The sequence below is a fragment of the Carassius gibelio genome, chromosome A16 (genome assembly GCF_023724105.1).
Source record: "Carassius gibelio isolate Cgi1373 ecotype wild population from Czech Republic chromosome A16, carGib1.2-hapl.c, whole genome shotgun sequence".
Taxonomy (NCBI): domain Eukaryota; kingdom Metazoa; phylum Chordata; class Actinopteri; order Cypriniformes; family Cyprinidae; genus Carassius; species Carassius gibelio.
In genome coordinates this window covers 19971343-19991981 of record NC_068386.1, presented here as the reverse complement: position 1 = coordinate 19991981, position 20639 = coordinate 19971343, and the positions used below count along the sequence as shown (strand labels likewise).

The window sequence follows — 20639 nt, the reverse complement described above, 5'->3', positions numbered from 1 at the left end:
ACACAACCCTTGAAGATCCTGTAACGACACGTGACATCAGCGCATGACGTGTAATGTACGAGTCGAAAACGCTAGGCACGTTATACTTTCACTGAAGCAAGCGAAAGATCTCGGCATCAGCGCAGAAAGTGAGGAACTAACTGATCTCTGCTTCATTACAGTTTGCACATATGTTTTCGTCGCGAACGTTGATCTTCCTTCAAAACAGCCGGTAAAAGAGTCGCACGATAACGTGCGTCATGACTTCGACACGGAATTAGATCTGGCTTTTGTTCACACAGCGCTCATCCCGGGTCGAACCCCGTAATGTTACTAGGTCCCCGACCCGGGTTCAATTCGGTAATCGATCCCAGGACGTGGTTGCTTTCACACAGAAGGCGACCCGGCAATGTTCCGGAAATATTGCGGGTCCGACGTGCAGTGTGAACGGGGCTTTTGTTTGATATTCTTTATCCAGTTAAATGTCATGGCTTCAATAAAATGTGATTCAAGTATCCAAATTTAAGGCTGCTTCATGCAGTTATTTCTATTATATAGATGTTTTTTAATCTATTATAATGTAATAATTAGGGCTATATTGAAAAAAAAGTGTTATTCAATATGCTATTCGATATTGCTTAGTGTGAAAAATCTATTTCAATTATATTTCAAAATATAAAAAATGAAAATTATATAACCAATTTGTTTCACATTCTTTCTTGGAAAAGAAAGAATCACTACAACTTCGGAAAGTGAACAGCAGTGTTTTAGCAGTGCATAAAAAAAAAAAAAAAAGTATTCACAAATCAGAAAATTTAATTTTAACATCATTGTAACATATAAACATATAACATAAACAAAATAAAAATAATGACATATTTTATATCATTGTGAATTTGCTTTCCATATACTTTAAGTACTACATCATATACCACAGCATAAAAAAGCACCTCTATTGTAGGATTCACGGCTTATAAGCAAGTCTAGTTCCTCGCAGTAATAAGCTCAGTAATCAGAGAGAGAGCTGGCCCTCCAGCACTGTTACTCCCCACTTCTCTCTCCCTCTCTCATATTCTTCCCAGCAGCACTGCCACAAGGCTGTGCAGTTGATCACTCTCTCCAAAGCAGGTCTAGACTGACAGCGACACGATCGGAGCCGAGGCCATGGCCAGATGCCGGCATGCCTTCCCTATGCTGCCTTGCTAATTACTTCCTGCAAACATTAATGGCACATCTTTTGGAAAGCCAAGAAAGAGACGGGCTAATTCAGTTCCACCGATTCCCCAGCATTAGCGCCATGCGAGTACAGTAATAAATCCATATGTGTTTTAAGGCTGATGTAGGCAGTAATTGTAATGCCTCACTTTGCTGACCTGCTTGAGAACCTCTGCTGATTCAGAGATAGCTGAGCTCAGGAAACAAGACATCAGAGAGCGAGAAAGAGAAGGAGGGATGGGGAATCATAGGGAGAGAAGGAGAAAAAAAGGCCAGGAGGTGATGATGGGAGAAGGTTGGGGGAGGGTAAGAAGTGCATAACGCACAGAGAGAAGATGACAGTAACAGAGCTAGCCGGAGAATATTATGTGCTCAATCGAGAGTGAGAGTGCTCTTAATTGAGAAAGACAGCCAGAGCAGCATGCAGACAGGTTTTCAGGTCAGACTGCAACTGGAAGAGCCATGTGCGATTGTGTGTGTGCGATTTCATGTGTGTGGATGATGAAAGGGTTGTGCTCACTGTAAGTGGCATGAAGCAGAGCCTTTGGCTGCAACTGGGCATCACACTACTCTTTCCATTAAATATTTATTTCACACACTGTGCATATTCCATCCTCTCCCTATTAGCTCTGTCTGTAATGCCTCACTATAGCATGCTGACCCTTCTATGAATATCTGTGATGCAGTTTATACCTATGTGTTTTTGTCTCTGATCTCAGTCATTCCATATACGAACATGCTCCGCGGCTCCACATGCACTCTCTTTTTTTGTTTAGCAAAGACGCTCCGCTGAATCGGTCACAAACAGCCATTCTGTTATGCATCACCCTGGGGACTGATATCATGGAGTGTGTGTTGATCGCGAAGGCTACATGACTTTGTTACCGAAGGCTATCAAAGTGCCGTGTGTGATTTTAGATTTTTCTTCTTGTGAAAAGCTCAGATTAAGTGCTACATGAAATGAAAACAGTTTACTTTAATGATACATATTGCTGATCATATTGTGTATGATTCATTATGAAAATAATTCAAATATTTCCACATGATTGTCTTTGTAGAAATATTATTTTATTTAAATTAAGCTTGTCAAGGCTGCACTAATCTGACCGCCTTTCCCCCCCAAAAAAATCACACATATAATTTATTGATGTGATGGCGATGTAAACATATTTTTTGCATCCATTACTCCACCTATATTATTCATGTGTAAAAACACAAAATAACTCTTGTTTTAACATATGCTCTCCATTAACACTGTGAAGCACAGCATGCTGATAAAGTTACATTCGCATACAATTATTTTTCAATATGAGTATAGTGAAATTATTTCATTTGTTAAATTAATCTGTTAGGTTAACAGTGCAACATTTTGAACAGTAGTGTATACTGTGTATCTTATTAATGTTAAACCGTAGCCATGCATAAGGGATGCTTGAACCCTATTTATTCAGTTACTAGGATTTCTTGTCTTTTCTTCTTCCCTAAACATTTGAAAAAAGTAAGAAAGACAAGTACAGAAACCCCAAATCAAAATGGAGAATCAAAATGTTCCTTAATATTAGTCCATATATGCATAGATTTAAAAATAAGTATCCATTGGAATGCATTGAGATGTTTACTTGACCTTTAAGGCGGTTGCACACACTCAGGTGACAAAAAGTGACGTAATGCTTTACTTTCCATAAAAAGTAATGAAGTAACATAGTTATTTACTTTTTCATGGAGTGCCACAATATTGTAATGCATTACTTTTAAAAGTTAGGGTGAAAGCCCGTATTTATAATACATTATAAGTGTATTCTGAAGGCATTATAACAAATGCATAATGCATTATAAAAAAAAACATGTTATATCAACTCATGAATAATCATAACAAAAATTATAATGCATCATAATACTTATGTATATGTGATGTGGTTATAAGTTTAAGAGTATGATTATTTATAACACCCAATGAACACCATATTAAATCTACTTAATTTACAGTATAATGGACTGTATCATATCACATTGTTTAAGATCTGCACAGTATCTTACTAGAGCTTGTGAGGGGTTAGATGTTGAGTGTTATTTAAGTGTTTCTGTGGAGCTAATGCTAATTCATTGATGTGAGCTTAATACTCCAACTGAAAAAAAAATGCAATGTTTTATATGGTTAGATTTTATTTTGATGGTCCCCTTAATCAGTCGACTTTAAGCAACTCTGCAATTACATGCCAACTAACTTTCATTAGTATGCTCAAGAATAGTAGAATCTAATAAGTTGATGTACTTGCAAAGACACTTCTAATCAATTTATCTGTTGGTTGACCATCAAAATAAAGTGTTAGCATATATTTTCAGTAGCAGATATACAAATACTCCAGTGACCACTAGTTGATATAGTTACTTATCAACAGCTGTCTAAAAGGTACCATCAGAATAATCAAACTAATATTACAATAATAATAGTTCAAAGCAAATGTGTCATTACACATTCATCTGATCTTATAGCTGTTTGAGAAAAAAAATTAAAAAGGTATTATTTTTATTTTTATTATTATTACTTCTTATAAGTGGTCTTTGACCGCTTTAAGTAGCATCAGAAAAATGGCAAGAAATGAGATTTATAACACAACTATGAGTAATATAATCCATTGTAAATGTTGATGCAATGTGTTCATTGGGTTACAAATCTTCATTCTCTTAAAAGACCACAAATAAGTAAATATTATAATATATTAAAACTGTTCTTATGAATATTCATGAAATGATACAACATATTATAAGGTTTTTTATAATTAATTATGCATTCATTACAATGCCTTAAGTATACCTTTATAATGTATTATAAATACAGGCTTCACAGAAAGTTACTTTCCCCAACATTGATGACAAACAAATGTCTGTGTTGGTTTCATGTAAGTATTTGGGAGAAAACAAACTAACTAACAATTGGATACATATAATTAATTGTGATTTTAATTTATTTGTTTCAGAAATTATTTATATATAATTTGCTATATAATTATAAATATATAAATACAATATTTTCTTAACTATCATTATGTTTTTGAGGAGTTGCACAATATATTTTACAGCCTGATTACATACTGACCATAACAAATGGTTATAGAGGTCTGCTTAGGCCTCTCTGAATGTAATTTCTGCATGTTAAATTCACTGCATTACTTTGGTTGCACCACACAACATTTTTCAAATATTAATAAGCGATGGAACAGTTTTGGAAATTATTGTTCTTATGTATTAACCTTTTCATAGAAAGTCATATTTATTACAGCTCAAGTTGTAATAGAAGGTGTCACATTATGAAAGCAATATGTGAATGCTGTTTCATGTTGATTAATATGTAATTTGCAAATAAGTATGCAAAATAAACAGAGTGTGGAATTATGGGAGTTGTGGTCATCCCCTCAGTGGACACAATCCGACGGGACTCGGGGAGAACTTATTAAATGCGTCTTTGGTGTTTACATGTTTTCTACAGAACCAGAAAAACCGAGGCTGTGTGACATCATTGGCAGGCGACACAATAACACTATGGACATGGTCGTGTCACTAGTTAAAAATGGCTTATTTCTCTGGATTTAAACATTCATATTGTGTCTTTAACGGTGGTTCTTCTATCTTCTGTGTCTTGACCATCTCTTTTTATCAGGGGTTGACCAGATTAGCTGAAATAAAAGAATGTTTATGCCTGGGATTGATTGGATTGATGCTGAGAGAGACCGAAAGAGCTCAGACAGTGAGACCACACTAATGAAAGGCCTGTCTGGCTCAAGCAATTAACATAGGTCTTTATTGAGGACCAGGTGTGCTGCTCCTTCAAACAGACATTTGCGTTGTTAGAAGGAACCACACAGAGATGTCCTCTGTAAGCTTTGCGTAATCTCTCTCTCTCACAAACACACATATATAAATCCAAAGTAGGCTTGCATGAGTGTATTTAGCCATAGAAAACACCTGTACTCCATTACGAAAAATCTTCTTTTTAGAGAAAAAAAGAGCCTAATCAACATAATTTAACATAAATTTACCCCTTTAATGGTTTCCCAGATGCTTTCAAAATGCCACTGACACTCAAGGCTGAGATGGAAATAATTAGTGTTGCTTACAACCGCAATCGTCACAACTACTATTGCTCATACCTGCTGTATATTATGTGAACAAACCCCTCTAACCCTGTGTATTAAATTTCAACTTTTAACTTGTCCACACCATTATTTGTTTAGTGATCACAGATATTCATCTGTCAGTAGGACTTAAATGTAAACTATATATTGGATTGGTTTTTATTTTTAAGTAAAAATATGGATGACATTATAATGTAATGCTAAAATTAAAACAATGGGGTAAAAACCCTTAAGATAACCTGTAGAAAGACAGAAAAACGAAACACAAGCAAAAGAACCCAGTTCTCATGCACAGGCTGTTCTTAATGCACAAACTGACTGACCTCTGCTGATTCTACCACCAAATGAGCTTACTGCTCAACTTTTAAATTGTTTGTTTCTGTTTTTGCTTTAAGCAAGTCTTGCAGCACTCTATAAGAAACCTCCACCTCCCCCAGCTCCACCCATAAAGATCTGCTGTGGGTAATTTCATGTATGCTATGTGCTATGCATGTCTTGCATGCTCACAGCTGCTTGTCTGAGGATGTATTAACAGTAGCAAGTCTCACATTAACACGTGACATCCGTTACCATGCCAAACTATCCTGAGATTTGTCATGACTGAAATGTATTTATTATTAGGTTTTCCTTTTTATTTATGTATATTTGTTATTTATTTATTAGATTGTTTGATTATCAACCTTAACCTTTGCAATAGATTTTTTTAATGATAAATAATAAGCACAAACTCATGTCCTTTTTCAATGAAGCATATTTTCTTGTTTTTTGCCATAAAACATCTTTACTACATAATGTTTGTTTTCTATAGTTTAAAAAAGGAAACATTTACAGTAGAATAGTATATATTGTTTTTGATGTAACTTATTGTGACATTAACCCTGAGTTTTTATTTGCACTGAACACTGAAGAAAGACCTTTGAGAATCTCAGATCACTGTAAAGTTAGTTTGGAGTGATATACAATATATTGTCAAAATTAATGTTTTTGTAACAATGACACAAATTTTGGTGTTAAGCATTTTGTAAATGGGTTTTTGCACATGTAATCACCACTTTTTCTTAAAAAAAAAAAAAAAAAAGAAAACGTTTAGTTGTGTTAATATGTTGGGAGAGTCTTCTGCTTTTAGGACAGTGAATTTGTTTTAAAGGAATTACATAATTTCACAGGCTTCGAAGCTGTTAAAGTTTTTAACACTCCATCTTCAGTTTTTGTTTCGGTGTGCATCTGCTTTTTCAAAAACGTGGACTAGTTTAGGTTCGACCTCTTGTTACCATATTGAGTTACTGACTGGTGATATTGCGATAGAGAATTTGGGAGAAATACATAAATTCAGTAAAGTTTGGCTTGAGCTTGGCCCGAGGCAAGAATCGAGCTGGGAAGCTCAACAGAGGTGTGTGAGAGAGAATGAGGCAGGGATTGGAGGACAGATCTCTGGTGAGAAGCTGTCCTCACCCCGTAGCCCCTGTAAGTCTGACATTGTGTGGGTTTTGGAGGCAGCTGCAAGTTTATATATAAACATATACCGGAATAAGTCTTGTGTGCATCAAACCAGGTTGGTCAGGCAGAGCACATGGCATATTTGGCACAATTTGGTCAGGGTATCTGGCTTATGCTGTGTCTTAACCAGTATTGTCGCAACAGGTTTCAAGCGACAAGTAATTTGTATGTTCACTAGAGATTTCGGATGTACTGAAAAAAGTTAAAGAAATTACCATTCCAGTTTTCTGTAATATACAATTTTCATTATCCATGTGCTGTTTGATTGACAAATGGCTTCTTTTTTATGTGTGTGTGATTTATATGCACTCACACGTTGCTACACTTTAGACATTTCTGTAGTTTCTACAGTTTTTACTGTATATCACCCATTATACTGAAAATTCACTTTACACTAACTGAGATAACTTTTGCAAAATGGAAATTTTCTGTGATGTCAAACCCCACATGCAGTGACTTACTGTATTTTTAAAAATTGCTGTATATTACTGTATTTGCTGCAACGACCTCTTTGGAAGCATTCTATTGCTTGCTTTATTTTCCTCATTTCTCATATTTGGATTGACGAGATTTACACCATATCTACAACACTGCAACAGCTTGGGACCTGTGCTTGGGACAGACTACACTTAATGTTACATCTCTTATAATGATTGAAAAACCTTCGTGTCAGAAACAGGGCGAGCGCTTGGAGTACATCTGTACTTCAGAAGATTTATATTTTTGTCTGGCTTCGCTTTGCGAGCCTCTGCTGACTATGGAGGAAGACTCGGAAGCATCACTGCAGCACTGCGGGTTTTGCCCGAGGATGAACCCGCGAGAGTGTAAGAGTTACGGAGAATATCTACACTGTGTGTCGATGCACCTTACGAGAGAATAAGAACAGTAAGCAAGGTAAAAAAATATATATATGTACGTTTATCTGTGTGTTTGTCAACATTTTTGCACACCACTTTGACCTTGTAACATTAACCCGTCAACATAGCGGTAACAAACTTTACTATAGTAAACTATGCTGTCGTTTCAAACGACTTTTGTCAGCTTATTGAATTACCGAATTAAAATTACTTACCTTATATTAACATTTAAGATAACTAATGTAACATTTTCTTCGGTTGTTAGTAGTTAATGTTGGCCAGTAGCCTATTGAGAAAATAAAATCGTATGCTAGCTAGGTTAACAGTGTTGCTAAACGATGTTGTGTTGTCTTGTGTTAGATGCCTGATGTTTGGGAACACAATGATATGATACAGTTATGGGATGTGATTATAGACCTTATGCATCAGGAAAAAGGTGTGGAGCCATCTTTAAAGTTTCCACGTGAGCATGAAGGCCCAGTCCCCAACACGTTAGACAGAACAGAGCCTAATAGAGAGACCAAAGAACCAGCCAGAAGGAGCAAGCTGAAGTGGCCAAAGTCAAACGAAGCAGATGCATGGCGCAATTTGGACTTGGACCTGATCAAGACCCTAGAGGGATCACTGCGTGGAGGGGCCGAGACTAAGCTTAACCTGATTCGAGACATAATATACCAGACCTGTAAAGACAGGTTTGGCGAAATTGTCCCCAAACAGAGGACAGCCAGGAGAGAGAAGGGAAGGAGGGAAAGGGAAATCCTCCAACTTGTGCAAAGGCGTCTGCAACTCCGTAAGAACTGGAGGAAGGCAACCCATGCAGAGAGAGAGGGTCTGAAAGTCCTGTGGAAGGCGGTCCGGAAAAGGCTAGCCGGGCTTCGCAGAGCAGAACGCATCTGCAAGCACAGCTCCAGGATACGTTCCCCAGCCGGCAAAGCCGACAGTTGAGTTCAACATCATGCCCCTCAAGCTCAGCTCAAGTCGTGGAGAAGGAAAGGTCCTCTTCCACACCTGGGCCCAATGGGGTCCCCTACAAGCTCTATAAGAACTGCCCCAAGGTACTAGAGCAGCTATGTTATCTGATGAGAACTTCCTGGAAAAAGCAAATCATTCCATCAGAGTGGCAAATAGTGGTAGCAGTCTTCATCCCGAAGGAAACGAACTCCAAAGACATTAGCCAATTCCGAAACATTGCACTACTGAATGTAGAAGGGAAGATCTTCTTCTCAGTGCTAGCCAGGAGGATGACCAACTATCTGATCTAGAACGGCTATGTTGACACCAACTGCCAGAAGGCAGGGGTTCCAGGTTTCCCAGGGTGTGTAGATCACTCCACTATGATCTGGGACCAGATCCAGGAGGCCAAGCGGGAGAAGACCGACCTGCATGTCATCTGGCCTTACCTTGCCAATGCGTACGGATCAGTCCCGCATCAGCTGGTCAACTATGCCATGGAATTTTTCCACATGCCCACCTGCATCAAGAACCTGGTAGCTCAGTACTTTAGCAACTTGCAGATGTGTTTCTCTCTCCAGGACTTCACCACCGGGTGGCAGCGGCTCAAAGTAGGAATCGCAATGGGGTGTACTATATCTCCAATACCGTTTGTAGCAGCCTTTGTGAGAACCCTCATCGGGGCAAGGCAAATGGTTGGGGGGGATCAAACTCCCAACTGTTAAGAGGTTTCCTCCACTGAGGAGTTACATGGATGATGTCACCAGCCTCCTTCAGACAGCAGCATGCACATCAAGACTGCTGAAGAGGATGGACGAATTGATATCATGGGCAAGAATGAAGATCAAGCCCTCCAAGTCCCGGAGCTTGTCCCTCAGAAGAGAAGTCAGAAATGACAATACCATCTTCGTCATTGGAGGGGAAAAAATCCCACTTATATCAGAGCAACCCATCAAAAGCCTGGTGAGGCAGTACACTGCAGACCTATCAGACAAACAGATGGGGAAAGCCGTCATGAAGTAGCTCTCTGATGGACTGGCATAGATCAAACTGGATCGATCAAAGCCAACTCCCTGGGAAGTATAAGGTCTGGTGCTACCAGTTTACACTCTACAGGAGGGTAATGTGGCCCCTGAAAATGAGTGAGATTCCCTCATCAACTGTAAGTAGGATGGATGGAAAAGCCAACTCATTCATCCGAAAGTAGTTGGGGTTGCCACGGTGCTTATCTGAAACCAGTCTCTTTGGAAAAAACATGCTGCAGCTGCCACTACAGTCCATACAGTTGGGCTACATGCAAGAAAAGACCAGGTTGGTTCTCGAGCTGAGGGAGTCCACAGACGAGTCAGTGAGGAATGCAAATTTCAAGGTCCCTACCGGCCGCAAGTGGAATGCCCAAACCGAGGTCGATCTAGCTGTCGGCCGGCTACAACACTGGGAGATCATGGGCAGAGTTCTGGCAGGAAGAGCAGGGCTAGGATGGGGAGAGGCGCCAAGCTTTTGGTCCAAGGCCAATCGCAAGCAAAGGAAGGAGATGGTGGTAGCAGAGGTGACGAGGATGGAGGAAGATCGCTACAGAATCAAGGCCGTGTCGCAGGGTCGAAAAGGAAGCTGGAGAACCTGGGAGGGAATCATGAACCGGAACATCAGTTGGTCAGATGTGTGGAAGATCCCAAAGGCAAGACTTAGCTTCCTCATTCGTTCAACCTACGACACGCTTCCCTGCCCTCGGAACCTCCACCAGTGGTTTGGGAATGAAGAATCTGGTGTACTCTGCAATGCCCCCAACGCAAGGAGAAGCACCAGATTAAGAGAAACAGTAAGGCCCTTCTCCCCCAACCAGGAGTGGAACATAAGGGTTGACCTGGACAGGCAGCTCCGGTTCCCCACATCTCTCCGGCCAGACATAGTGGTGTGGTCAACCAAGGCAAGATCGATACACCTCATTGAGCTTACGGTACCACTGGAGGAGGGAATTGAGGCCGCCTTCGAATGGAAGAAGGCCAGGTATTCAGAACTTGCTGCTGAGTGCCGGTGTTGTGCCGTGCAACCCAAGGAAACCTCGGCATCCGACCTCCACTGGGTAGATGGTCGTCTTCCAGCCAGCCAACCATCTACCCAGTGGAGGTCGGATGCTGAGGTTTCCTTGGGTTGTCAACCATACGCCTCTTGAGGTCAGCAGGAGTGACTGGAGGGAGGCTAAGGAGGGCAACAAAGGATCTGGCAGAGGAGGCAGAGAAAGGTAGCTTTTGGCTGAGGAGGAAAGATAGTTGTTGGTGGAAGAACACCTAACCCCAGACAACAGCTGCAGGGAGACCAGCGGTCTGCCTGTGCAATTACATTGTATTTGTATATATATATATATTACCAGTATGTTAGTTCCCTTTTAAGTTGCTAATGCAATGCTCTACCACTGAGCCACAGGAGCACATTTTAAAATAAGCGGTCCATTCATTAATTCAGACAAACTTACCTTCATGCTGTGTTTCCATATTCTCATCTCTTCTTATTGAATGAACAAATAATCTGACACAAATGATCTGACTCAGTTTGACACATTTAAAATTTTTGATATGCATCTTGACATTTCCATCCTGCATTTTTTTTTCAGTGATATCCCAAAATTCCCATGAATATAGGTGGATGGAAACATAGGTAATGACTCCCCAGCCTGGAGACTTTGGCTGGTCAAGCCAAGTTCACACTACACGACTTTAAACATCGGCAGATCACTGTGCTGTTCAGACTACATGACTTGCTGTCTGTCTTGAAGTTGTTGTGGTTTTCACGCTACATAACACTATGTAAATGATCCACAACAGGGGGGTCACACACTACATGAGCTGACAACAACTGTCAACCAACTACTTTACATGGTCCCCAAAACACTTTTTATATATATAAAAAAAGCTAGATTTTGTACTCAAAACAACAATTGAAACAATAGTTGTTTATTTGAAACTGGATCCAGGAAGAAATCAGTGCTTCAAGCTGTTTGTGTGATAATCCATTGTTTCCACCTTTTCAGTTGTCCAAATTTTTCTTAAAGTCATAAGACCTCCGTTTGTCTTCAGAACACAGTTTAAGATATTTTAGATTTAGTCCGAGAGCTCTCAGTCCCTCCAATGAAGCTGTGTGTACGTATACTGGTATACTGTCCATGTCCAGAAAGGTAAGAAAAAAATAATCAAAGTAGTCAATGTGACATCAGAGGGTCAGTTAGAATTTTTTGAAGCATCGAAAATACATTTTGGTCCAAAAAAAGCAAAAAACTATGACTTTATTAAGCATTGTCTTCTCTTCCGTCTCTGTTGTGAGCGCGTTCAAAACAAAGCAGTTTGTGATATCCGGTCCGGTTTGCGAACGAATCATTCGATGTAACCGGATTTTTTTGAACCAGTTCACCAAATCGAACTGAATCATTTTAAATGGTTCGCGTCTCCAATAAGCATTAATCCACAAATTACTTAAGCTGTTAACTTTTTTAATGTAGCTGACACTCCCTCTGAGTTTAAACAAACCAATATCCCGGAGTAATTCATGTACTCAAACAGTACACTGACTGAACTGCTGTGAAGAGAGAACTGAAGATGAACACCGAGCCGGACATGGACAGTATACCATGCACACCGTTTCATTTGAGGGGCTGAGAGCTAAATCTAAAATAACTTAAAATGTGTTCTGAAGATCAATGGAGGTCTCATGGGTTTGGAATGACATGAGGGTGATTTATTAATGACAGAATTTAAATTTTTGGGTGAACTATCCCTTTAAAGCCATGTTGTTGCTGCTGTTAATTTTCTGCTGACCTTAATCACTGCCATGCTCCATCAGTTCCTGTATCTGGTCGCGACACCTGACACCACGTGATGTCAAGTCAGCCAACCGGTCCAGATATTTAACATTCTGGATATTTGTTTGGCGTCTGTTCACACATAAAGATTGTCGAGCACTGATCACCAGACAATGTTCCTCCGATGACAGTAGGCGAGTTAATTTATTTGCAATTCAGGCTTAAATCAGGCTTAAAGTTCTGTTGTGTGAACTTGGCTTCAGGTAACGGAGATGCACTGGATGGTGCTGCCTGCTTGGCATGGTCATAATGAGAGTGTGTATGCGTGTATGCATGTTGACGGATGAGAAATGTGCTCTGTTTAGTTGTGGGTAATTTCTAGTCCATCTAGTCAGGGCAGTATACACTCTCCCCTCGACCGCGGTGAGATGATCCCTAAAGCATCTAACTCAGGCCTCAGTGGAAAAAAACTACCTGTGTACATTTGAAAAAATCACCTATAACGGAGCGTATTTGTCATGTGGAATTTAAATTCAAATTGAGAAACCTTAGGCTGGTGGATTTTATGCCTTTTTGACAAGGCTTGTGCTACAAGAAATAAAGCACACAGCCCCCCCATCCCCCCCCCCCCACCTCTTGCACCCTGTAGCAGCTGTCAGTCATTTCCCCTGCTCTAGCGAGTGCCAGCTCTAGTTCATTACCTAAAGCCTTCACGAAGCCAGACCACCAGACTCCAGCACAAAGACATACGATTGGCCCAGGGACTCTGGAGTAGCTGCTGTTATTTGTGTTGCGTCAGAATATATGAGAGTTCTTTCTACTTTTTGCCTCCAAGATATAGTATGTGTATTAATGCATCTCTTCCATGGACTAAGCTGAACTTGTTTTTAACTTCGAGATGGGGGTCTAGGAACTACATTACAGTGAAGGCGTTTATATTGCATAGCAGCAGTGCACAGTGTAACTGCGCCTGTAAGATATGCCCAACCTCTCCATTTGCTATTTTCCTCACTCAACTCTGCATGCTTGCCGTTTGTTGAATGCTGTTAAATGTTTAATTTCTACCAGATACGGTTGCAGTGAGACCCGCTCAAGGACAGGGCTCCAAATACATAAAAACACAGCCAGCGTTCGTTGTCTGCGAGCGAGATTCGCTGTGGTGTGAAATTTAAGGAAATTATTGTTGTGGGACTATTAGGTCATGATGTAATTGCGTGAAATTTGTAAAGGTCTGTGTGTCCCTCTTACAAATGAATTTATGAACGCATGTATTAGTGTAATGCTTAATGCTACAGCCTCTAATTTAGATTCAATAAAACGTGCACGTTTTTAAGAGTACGATTGGGTTTAAAGACTGCATGAATTGCTTCTAGTAGCCCAATATACTTTACTTATGTAATCTGATGTTTATGGGGCTTGCTTTTAGCCATGGGGAATTGTTTGGATCTTGAAAAGTGGGTGTTGCATAATAGAATAGTGGAGGTGGATCCAGGGAAATAGTTAAAAACTAGGAAGTCCTGGTAACGTCAACCAAAATAGTTTTTGAGGTGTGGAGCAAGTTTATTACATTTTGATTTAAACATAACATAGTTGGTTAGATTATTAGAAGAAAATACTATTTCCGTCTTCCTGCACTTAAAGAAAATACCATTTCAGTCTCTCTGCTTTTAAATTTCATGTTTCATTCAACATTACTTCCCATTATTTTGTAATTATTTGTGAACTTTATTAGCAATTTATTGAAAGTATTTTCTTAGCAGAAATTCAAACGCATATTTTGTTTTCAGTGTAATGAATGTTAATTTCATCATAAAAATATCCGTCATTTGTATCTGTTTGTTATTTAATGGACCTGAGTTAACATGAACTAATAATGAACAGTTGTTAAGAAAGATGTAAATGAAATGTCCAGATGTATCATTAATTTACTAACTTAACTGAGTTTATAGTATTCTCTCTCTCTCTCTCTCTCTCTCTCTCTCTCTTCTTGTTTCTCAGGAGGAGTTGGTGGTGAACCACATGGCTGCCAAAACCATAGAGAACGTGTGCAGCCGTGAGTCTCAATACGCCCAGGGATTCATCACTGCAGAGGTGGGACCTGCACTTTGGTATCTGTTCACACACTCCACAGTGGATGCACTCAGGGTCAGCGCTATATCTGTGAGTATTAAACACGCATGTTAAAACTCATCATTTTAACAGGGTGTTTCAACATAAAGTTCAGTTGTGCATACTGTTCAATTCAGTTTCCATTCAGGGAGTTGGTTACAGAAGTTGCAGTGCAAGGCAAAGCAAAGCAAGTTTATTTTTAAAGCACATTTCATGCACAATGGTAATTCAAAGTGATTTAAATAAAAGGAATTAAAATAAACATACAAATAATCACAACAATAATAATAAGAATTCAAATTACATTTAAAATGGTTTAGAAATGTATTTAAAAAGAATTTAGACAGTTAAGAATAGAAAATGATGATGCATAAAATACAGCACATTAAATTTTGACATGACACAGTCCCAATTCAGTAAAAGCATAAGTAAACATGTGTTTTGAGTCTGGATTTAAATATGGCTGCTGATTTAGCACATCTGATCTCTACTGGAAGCTGGTTCCAACTGCGGGTGGCATAATAACTAAAAGCGGACTTCCATTGTTTTGAGTGAACCCTTAGTTTTTTTAACTAAATCAATCCTTATGATCTGAGTCAGTGGTTCCCAACCTTTTTCCTTGGGGCCCCCCCTATGTACATATTTAACAATCTGTGCCCCCCCCCCCCCCCCCCGAATATATATATTAGTGCTGGAAAAAAATTAATTGCATCCAAAATAAAAGTTTGTGTTTGCATAATATATATGTGTGTACTGTGTATAATTATTTTGTATATATAAATACACAAATATGCATGTATATATTTTATATTTGTATTTATTTATATATAAATTATATATATATATATATATATATATATATATATATATATATATATATATATATATATATATATATATATATATATATATATATATATATATATATATATAGGGTGTAACGGTTCACACAATTCACGGTTCGGTTCGATACGATACACTTGTGTCACGGTACGTTTTTGATACAGCAAAAAGAAAGAAATGCCAGAGAAATTTCCTTGATTTCTTTTTTTTTTATATATTAAAACTAACATAATAAAGTGTGATATTTTTTACTTTGAGTAATTCTGGAGCTATAATTGATTCTTTTTATGAGCATATAAAACAAAACAGCTTCTTGGAAAAAATGAAATTGTAGTAGTTATAAACCAAGGTTTATTTTATTTCAGATTAACATTTGAGGGCAGCAATTGTATTCATGTCAGAATAAAACCGACGTAATGCTACTTGAAGGCATTATAGCCTACTATTCCTGCCAAACTTTCATGGTTCGGTTAGTGTTACTACAGTAAATCCATGGTGAATGTTGCAGATCTGGACACTGGATAGTTCATTCACGGCACAATTTTTCTTCCAGTTTTCCATGCGCTGTTTGATCCATTAATAACAGAGAAATGTGAATGTTTCTCTCTAGATCTCGCAGCGATGTTATTACTTCTGTGGAAAATTCAAATGCTTTCTTTACTGGATCTCTTATTAGCGCTGTGTAGTAACAGCATCGCATGATCACAATCGGCTCGCGCTGCACTGGTCCAAACTGATAAACGGTCCGTCAACCACACAATAACGAGCAGTTTCGTTCCGCTTGCATTATGCTTGCCCTTTGATGTTGGGCACTGTTGTGGTCGTGTCGGCGTATCTTACATTATGAGCGCACGTGCCACGCGCAACTCGCCTACATTTGAAATAACGAAATTGTAATTGAAATTGGCATTGTTAGCATATGATTTTTTAAAAACTTTGAAAAATATTTTTATATAAAATTATTAGTAGAACATTTTATGGATCTTTATTCACCTCAAAGCATATCCGCTCCCGCGCCCTCCCTGTGAACTCTGGCGCCCCCCTGAGGGGGCAGGTTGGGAACCAATGATCTGATTGGTCTGTTAGGGTTAAATTCATTGAGCATTTCTGCAATGTATTGAGGTCCTAGACCATTGAGTGATTTATCAGCGAGTAATAATACTTTTAAAATCAATCCTAAATTTAAGAGGAAGTCATTGTAAAGACCTGAGTACTGTTGTGTGATATGCAGTGGAGGCATATACAGGCTAAACAAGTGTGAAAGAAGAATTGATCCTTGAGGGACTCCACATGTCATGGATGTCCACTTAGACTTATGATCTCATGTACTCGCATAATAACCTTCTCCCTTCTAACCTGGACCATTTGAGGACCAAGCCCAACCCAGTTCTGCAGTCTCTCTAGAAGTATGTTAATGCCGACAGTAGGGCTGTGAATCTTTGGGTAGGCTTCGACTCGATTCACGATTCATAGGTTTTCGATTCGATTCAAGATAGATTTTTGCAAATTTAGAACGATTGAATTAAATTAGATTCAAATTAAATTAGTTTTGATTATAATTAGTTATAGATTATAACGATAAGATTCTGCATTCTTTAAGTGCATTCACAGGATTATTTAAATGCTTCCCCTAATTTTTTTAAATGCTTAGTCAGACAGCAAATTGCACACCAGCCTTTATTGTTAGAGAACCATAGGTTAGAAGAAAAAAAGAAAAAAACTTGTGTCCATTGTTAGATGCTAGTTTTATGATGCTATGGCATACGTAGAAATGTATGTAAGCCAAGATTTAAAAAAAAAAGAGCTTAAAAAATGTTTTATGTATAAGCTAACATTTTGTGACACCAGGGGTGTAGCCATCATTTCAGAAGTGACAGAAATGTCAAATACAATCATGTAGCCTATGTATTATCATAATTATTATTATTTTTATAAAAAAAAAAATGTTTACAAGGAATTTTCTTCTTTTGTATTACTTTTAATTTGCTGTAAGAAATCAAATACACTGCTGGACAATAATCAGTCATTTGTAATCTGAAATTTTTTCCTAATGACAATGTTATGATTGTTTTATATACTACATTTAAATAGCAATTATTTAAATTTTCTGCACAGAATAAGGTAGAAAATTATATTTTATAGTTTCTGTACTGTAATAAATTGTCAATTAGCACTGCATCATTCATAAATTGTATTATTTGAGTTTTTTTTATTAGCGTTTCATCAGTTGATTCTGCTTTTATTCAGTTTAGCTGCAGATAAAGCCTGGCACATCTATGAGAGCAAGCTCAGTTCTCTTTCAGTGTGAAAACTTTATCTCATTTTCATAATATAAAATGCTATAGTAGCTATTTAACTTTTCCTCTCCATCAGCGAAGGATGATCCTGAAAGAAAACACGCCCGTTGTCTGTTTGCTAAAGCAACAAACGCTACTCTCATGCATCTGATTATCAGATAAACCTCAAGCTCTTATTTCAAGGTCGTTGGTAATTCTGTGGTTATTTTAACAGGTTCCTTCGTACATTCGGTTCATCAGCATTGTTAAAACACATTTATCATTCAGTGGAACTGTGCATATTATTTAGACACTTCAATTTCTGCTCCGTCCATTAAATAATAACAGCTTTCGACTGCTCAGATAACGCCGTCGATAAGATGCAGAGAGCCATTGAAAAACTATAGAAAAGTAAAACTACTTCACTTTAGTATTACTGGCCACGAGTCCTAATTAGAGAGATCACACATAAGCTGCGTCACAGACGAACGGAGCGCGAGCACAATCCTGTGACAGTCTTGGGGCAGTAATAGTGGAGCGTGTGAAGGAGAGAAGCGATTCACGAACACTGTTTGAGGTCTCCATTAATTGGTGCTTGTAGTAATTTAATGTACATATATTTTGAAAGCACTGAATCACTAGAACTCGCAGTTCATTCAATTCTTAGCATTTTAAATCAATTACTGTCCAAGATCCGCAATTGTTATGGAAGCTGCAGTTGTTATGGATAAGAAATCCTAACTTTCAAACAAAAGTTTCTAACTTTTCAATACAAAATTAACTTACAGTATTAGTGGAGATTGTAGTAAACTCATATAGAAATTGGAAACATACATGGTAGTTGTGTCATCTAATTGTCCACATGCATTATTTATTATTACTTACGTTGATTGTTACTAGTGGCAATGTTCATGAAACTTGTTTTGTTTTACAATAGCTTTGTACAAGAATGATCAACTTTTGGGCATGTGTTTTTTAAAATCTATATTTCATGATACTGTGGTTAGTTGTTTTCTTTTTTAAACTCTTCTCTGCAGTGGTATCAAAGATTTATAACCTTTTGATGACATATTTATGTTTCTTTAAATAAATAAATATTTAATATTATGTAACAAAAAAGAACTGCAGTATTGAAGATTCTGTATTTAGCCCACCTCCGCCCACCTGTCTTACCTTTATCTGCCCTTCCAGGCTCTGTGTAAAATAACACGCCAATCTGTGGGAGCCTTCCAGAGTGTGATTGACAAGGTGGGATTACCCAGCATCCTCAGTTGTCTGGTGTCAGGCATCAGCCGTGTCCAGCAACACATGCTCACTATGTTCGCTGCCATGTTGGCATCAGGAGCACATTCCCACAGAATGGTACAGGACCGGGTATGTACATTATACACAAACATATGCAAAAAATAAATAAAAATAACAATAATTTTGTCATTTGCAAGTAAACATCTACTGTATATAAACATTAATAAATGGACAAGTTTATATATATATTTGAAACCAGGATCCCAGTGTCCAGACCAAACATTCCCCAAAACGTTAATAGCAGGTTTTCTAAAGTTTTCATGTAAACCAAATGTGTACAGTCTTAAAAATAATTCTCTAATCAGTCAATGTTTAGGATGAGGTTTTGGGATTTCACGTGGCTGTATAATTTATAGTTATCAGAAATATACAAACATGTTTTTATATATTTAAATATTAATGCAGTGGTGGTTTGAAAGAAACATGCACCTTAATGATTGATGTGTTTATTTTCTCTCATGTTCTTTTTTTCTTTTCTTTTTTTTTGCATTCAGAAAACATTCACTACATTTGCTTTCACTTTAAATGAGAGTGTTAAAACTAGTTGAGAAGAATATCTGTAGGGAAACCTGAAAGGACAACTGTGCTGTGTTGCCAACAATTCAGTGGAACACAGCAATTTATAGCATGTGAAGTCTTAGTTGAGATTAAATTTGAGTTAAGTTTGGAGTAGGGGAGCATCTGTGCAATTGCCCTGAGAACATGGCGTTTTGTACTTCCTGTATAGTAGTTATCAGTCATGTCTATTTATATAGTGATTTTAACAATACAGATTGTGTCAAAGCAGTTTACAGTATTAAATAGGAAAATAGTGTGTAAATAATGCAAAATGACAATAGTAAACAGTTCATCATTGAATTCAGTGTAACTGAAACTGTAATTTCTGTTAATATTGTTACACTATCATTCAAAGGTTTTTTTTTTTTTTGAAAAGTTCTTTGTTTGTCAAGGCTTTACAATAAAAACTGTCTATTTAAAATTTCATACAATACCATTTATTCATTCACTCAGTGGCCATTATTCCAGTCTTCACTCTTGCATGATCCTTCATAAATCATTCTAACATTTCTTATTATTATCAAAGTTGAGAACAGTCGTGCTGTATAATGTTTTGTTAAATAGAATGTACAAAAGAACAGCATTTATTTGAAATGCAAATCTTTTTTTTAAGATGATAAATGTCTTAACTCTCACTTTTAATCAATTTGAAGTGCCCTTTCTGAATAAAAGTGTTTGTTTCTTAAAAATCAAAAACACCTTGCTAACCATAGACGTTTGAGTAGTTGTGTATTTTTAGCTACATTCTTTACCCATACAATTCTTTCAAAAAAAGTTCCAAGTTTCAAACACTTTGTTTCTCTTAGATGTAGCCTGCAGCTTGTGAGGCAATGCAGGCCATGCTTCATGTCAAGAATGAACAAAGCATTGTATGACTCTTCTTTGCTCTTCATCTGAGGCAGTAATCAATTGGAAAATGGCCTGTAGAAATTGATTGAAATGCCACTGTACAATGCTAAATTTCTTTGACCTGTATTCATTTGCATGTAAATTTCGTATTTGACTCTGAATATTAGAGAAGAAAAAAATATATATATTTTGAGTGCCTAAAACTTACTGGAATACCTCCGGACCAATTATAAACTGCTGTGGATTTCTATGCTTAATTCCCCTGACAAATAGA

General features: G+C 37.8%; 1 protein-coding gene across 3 annotated transcripts in view; it reads left to right on the top strand.

Annotated features, from left to right (window-relative positions):
* Positions 1 to 20639, top strand: part of ulk4 (unc-51 like kinase 4) — a 220656-nt gene that overhangs the window by 30244 nt on the left and 169773 nt on the right. For all 3 annotated transcript variants that reach the window (XM_052618919.1, XM_052618920.1, XM_052618918.1), the window contains exons 20-21: positions 14424 to 14585; positions 18845 to 19027. In XM_052618919.1, coding sequence (XP_052474879.1) covers positions 14424 to 14585; positions 18845 to 19027 — 345 coding nt within the window. The remainder of the gene's footprint in view (positions 1 to 14423; positions 14586 to 18844; positions 19028 to 20639) is intronic.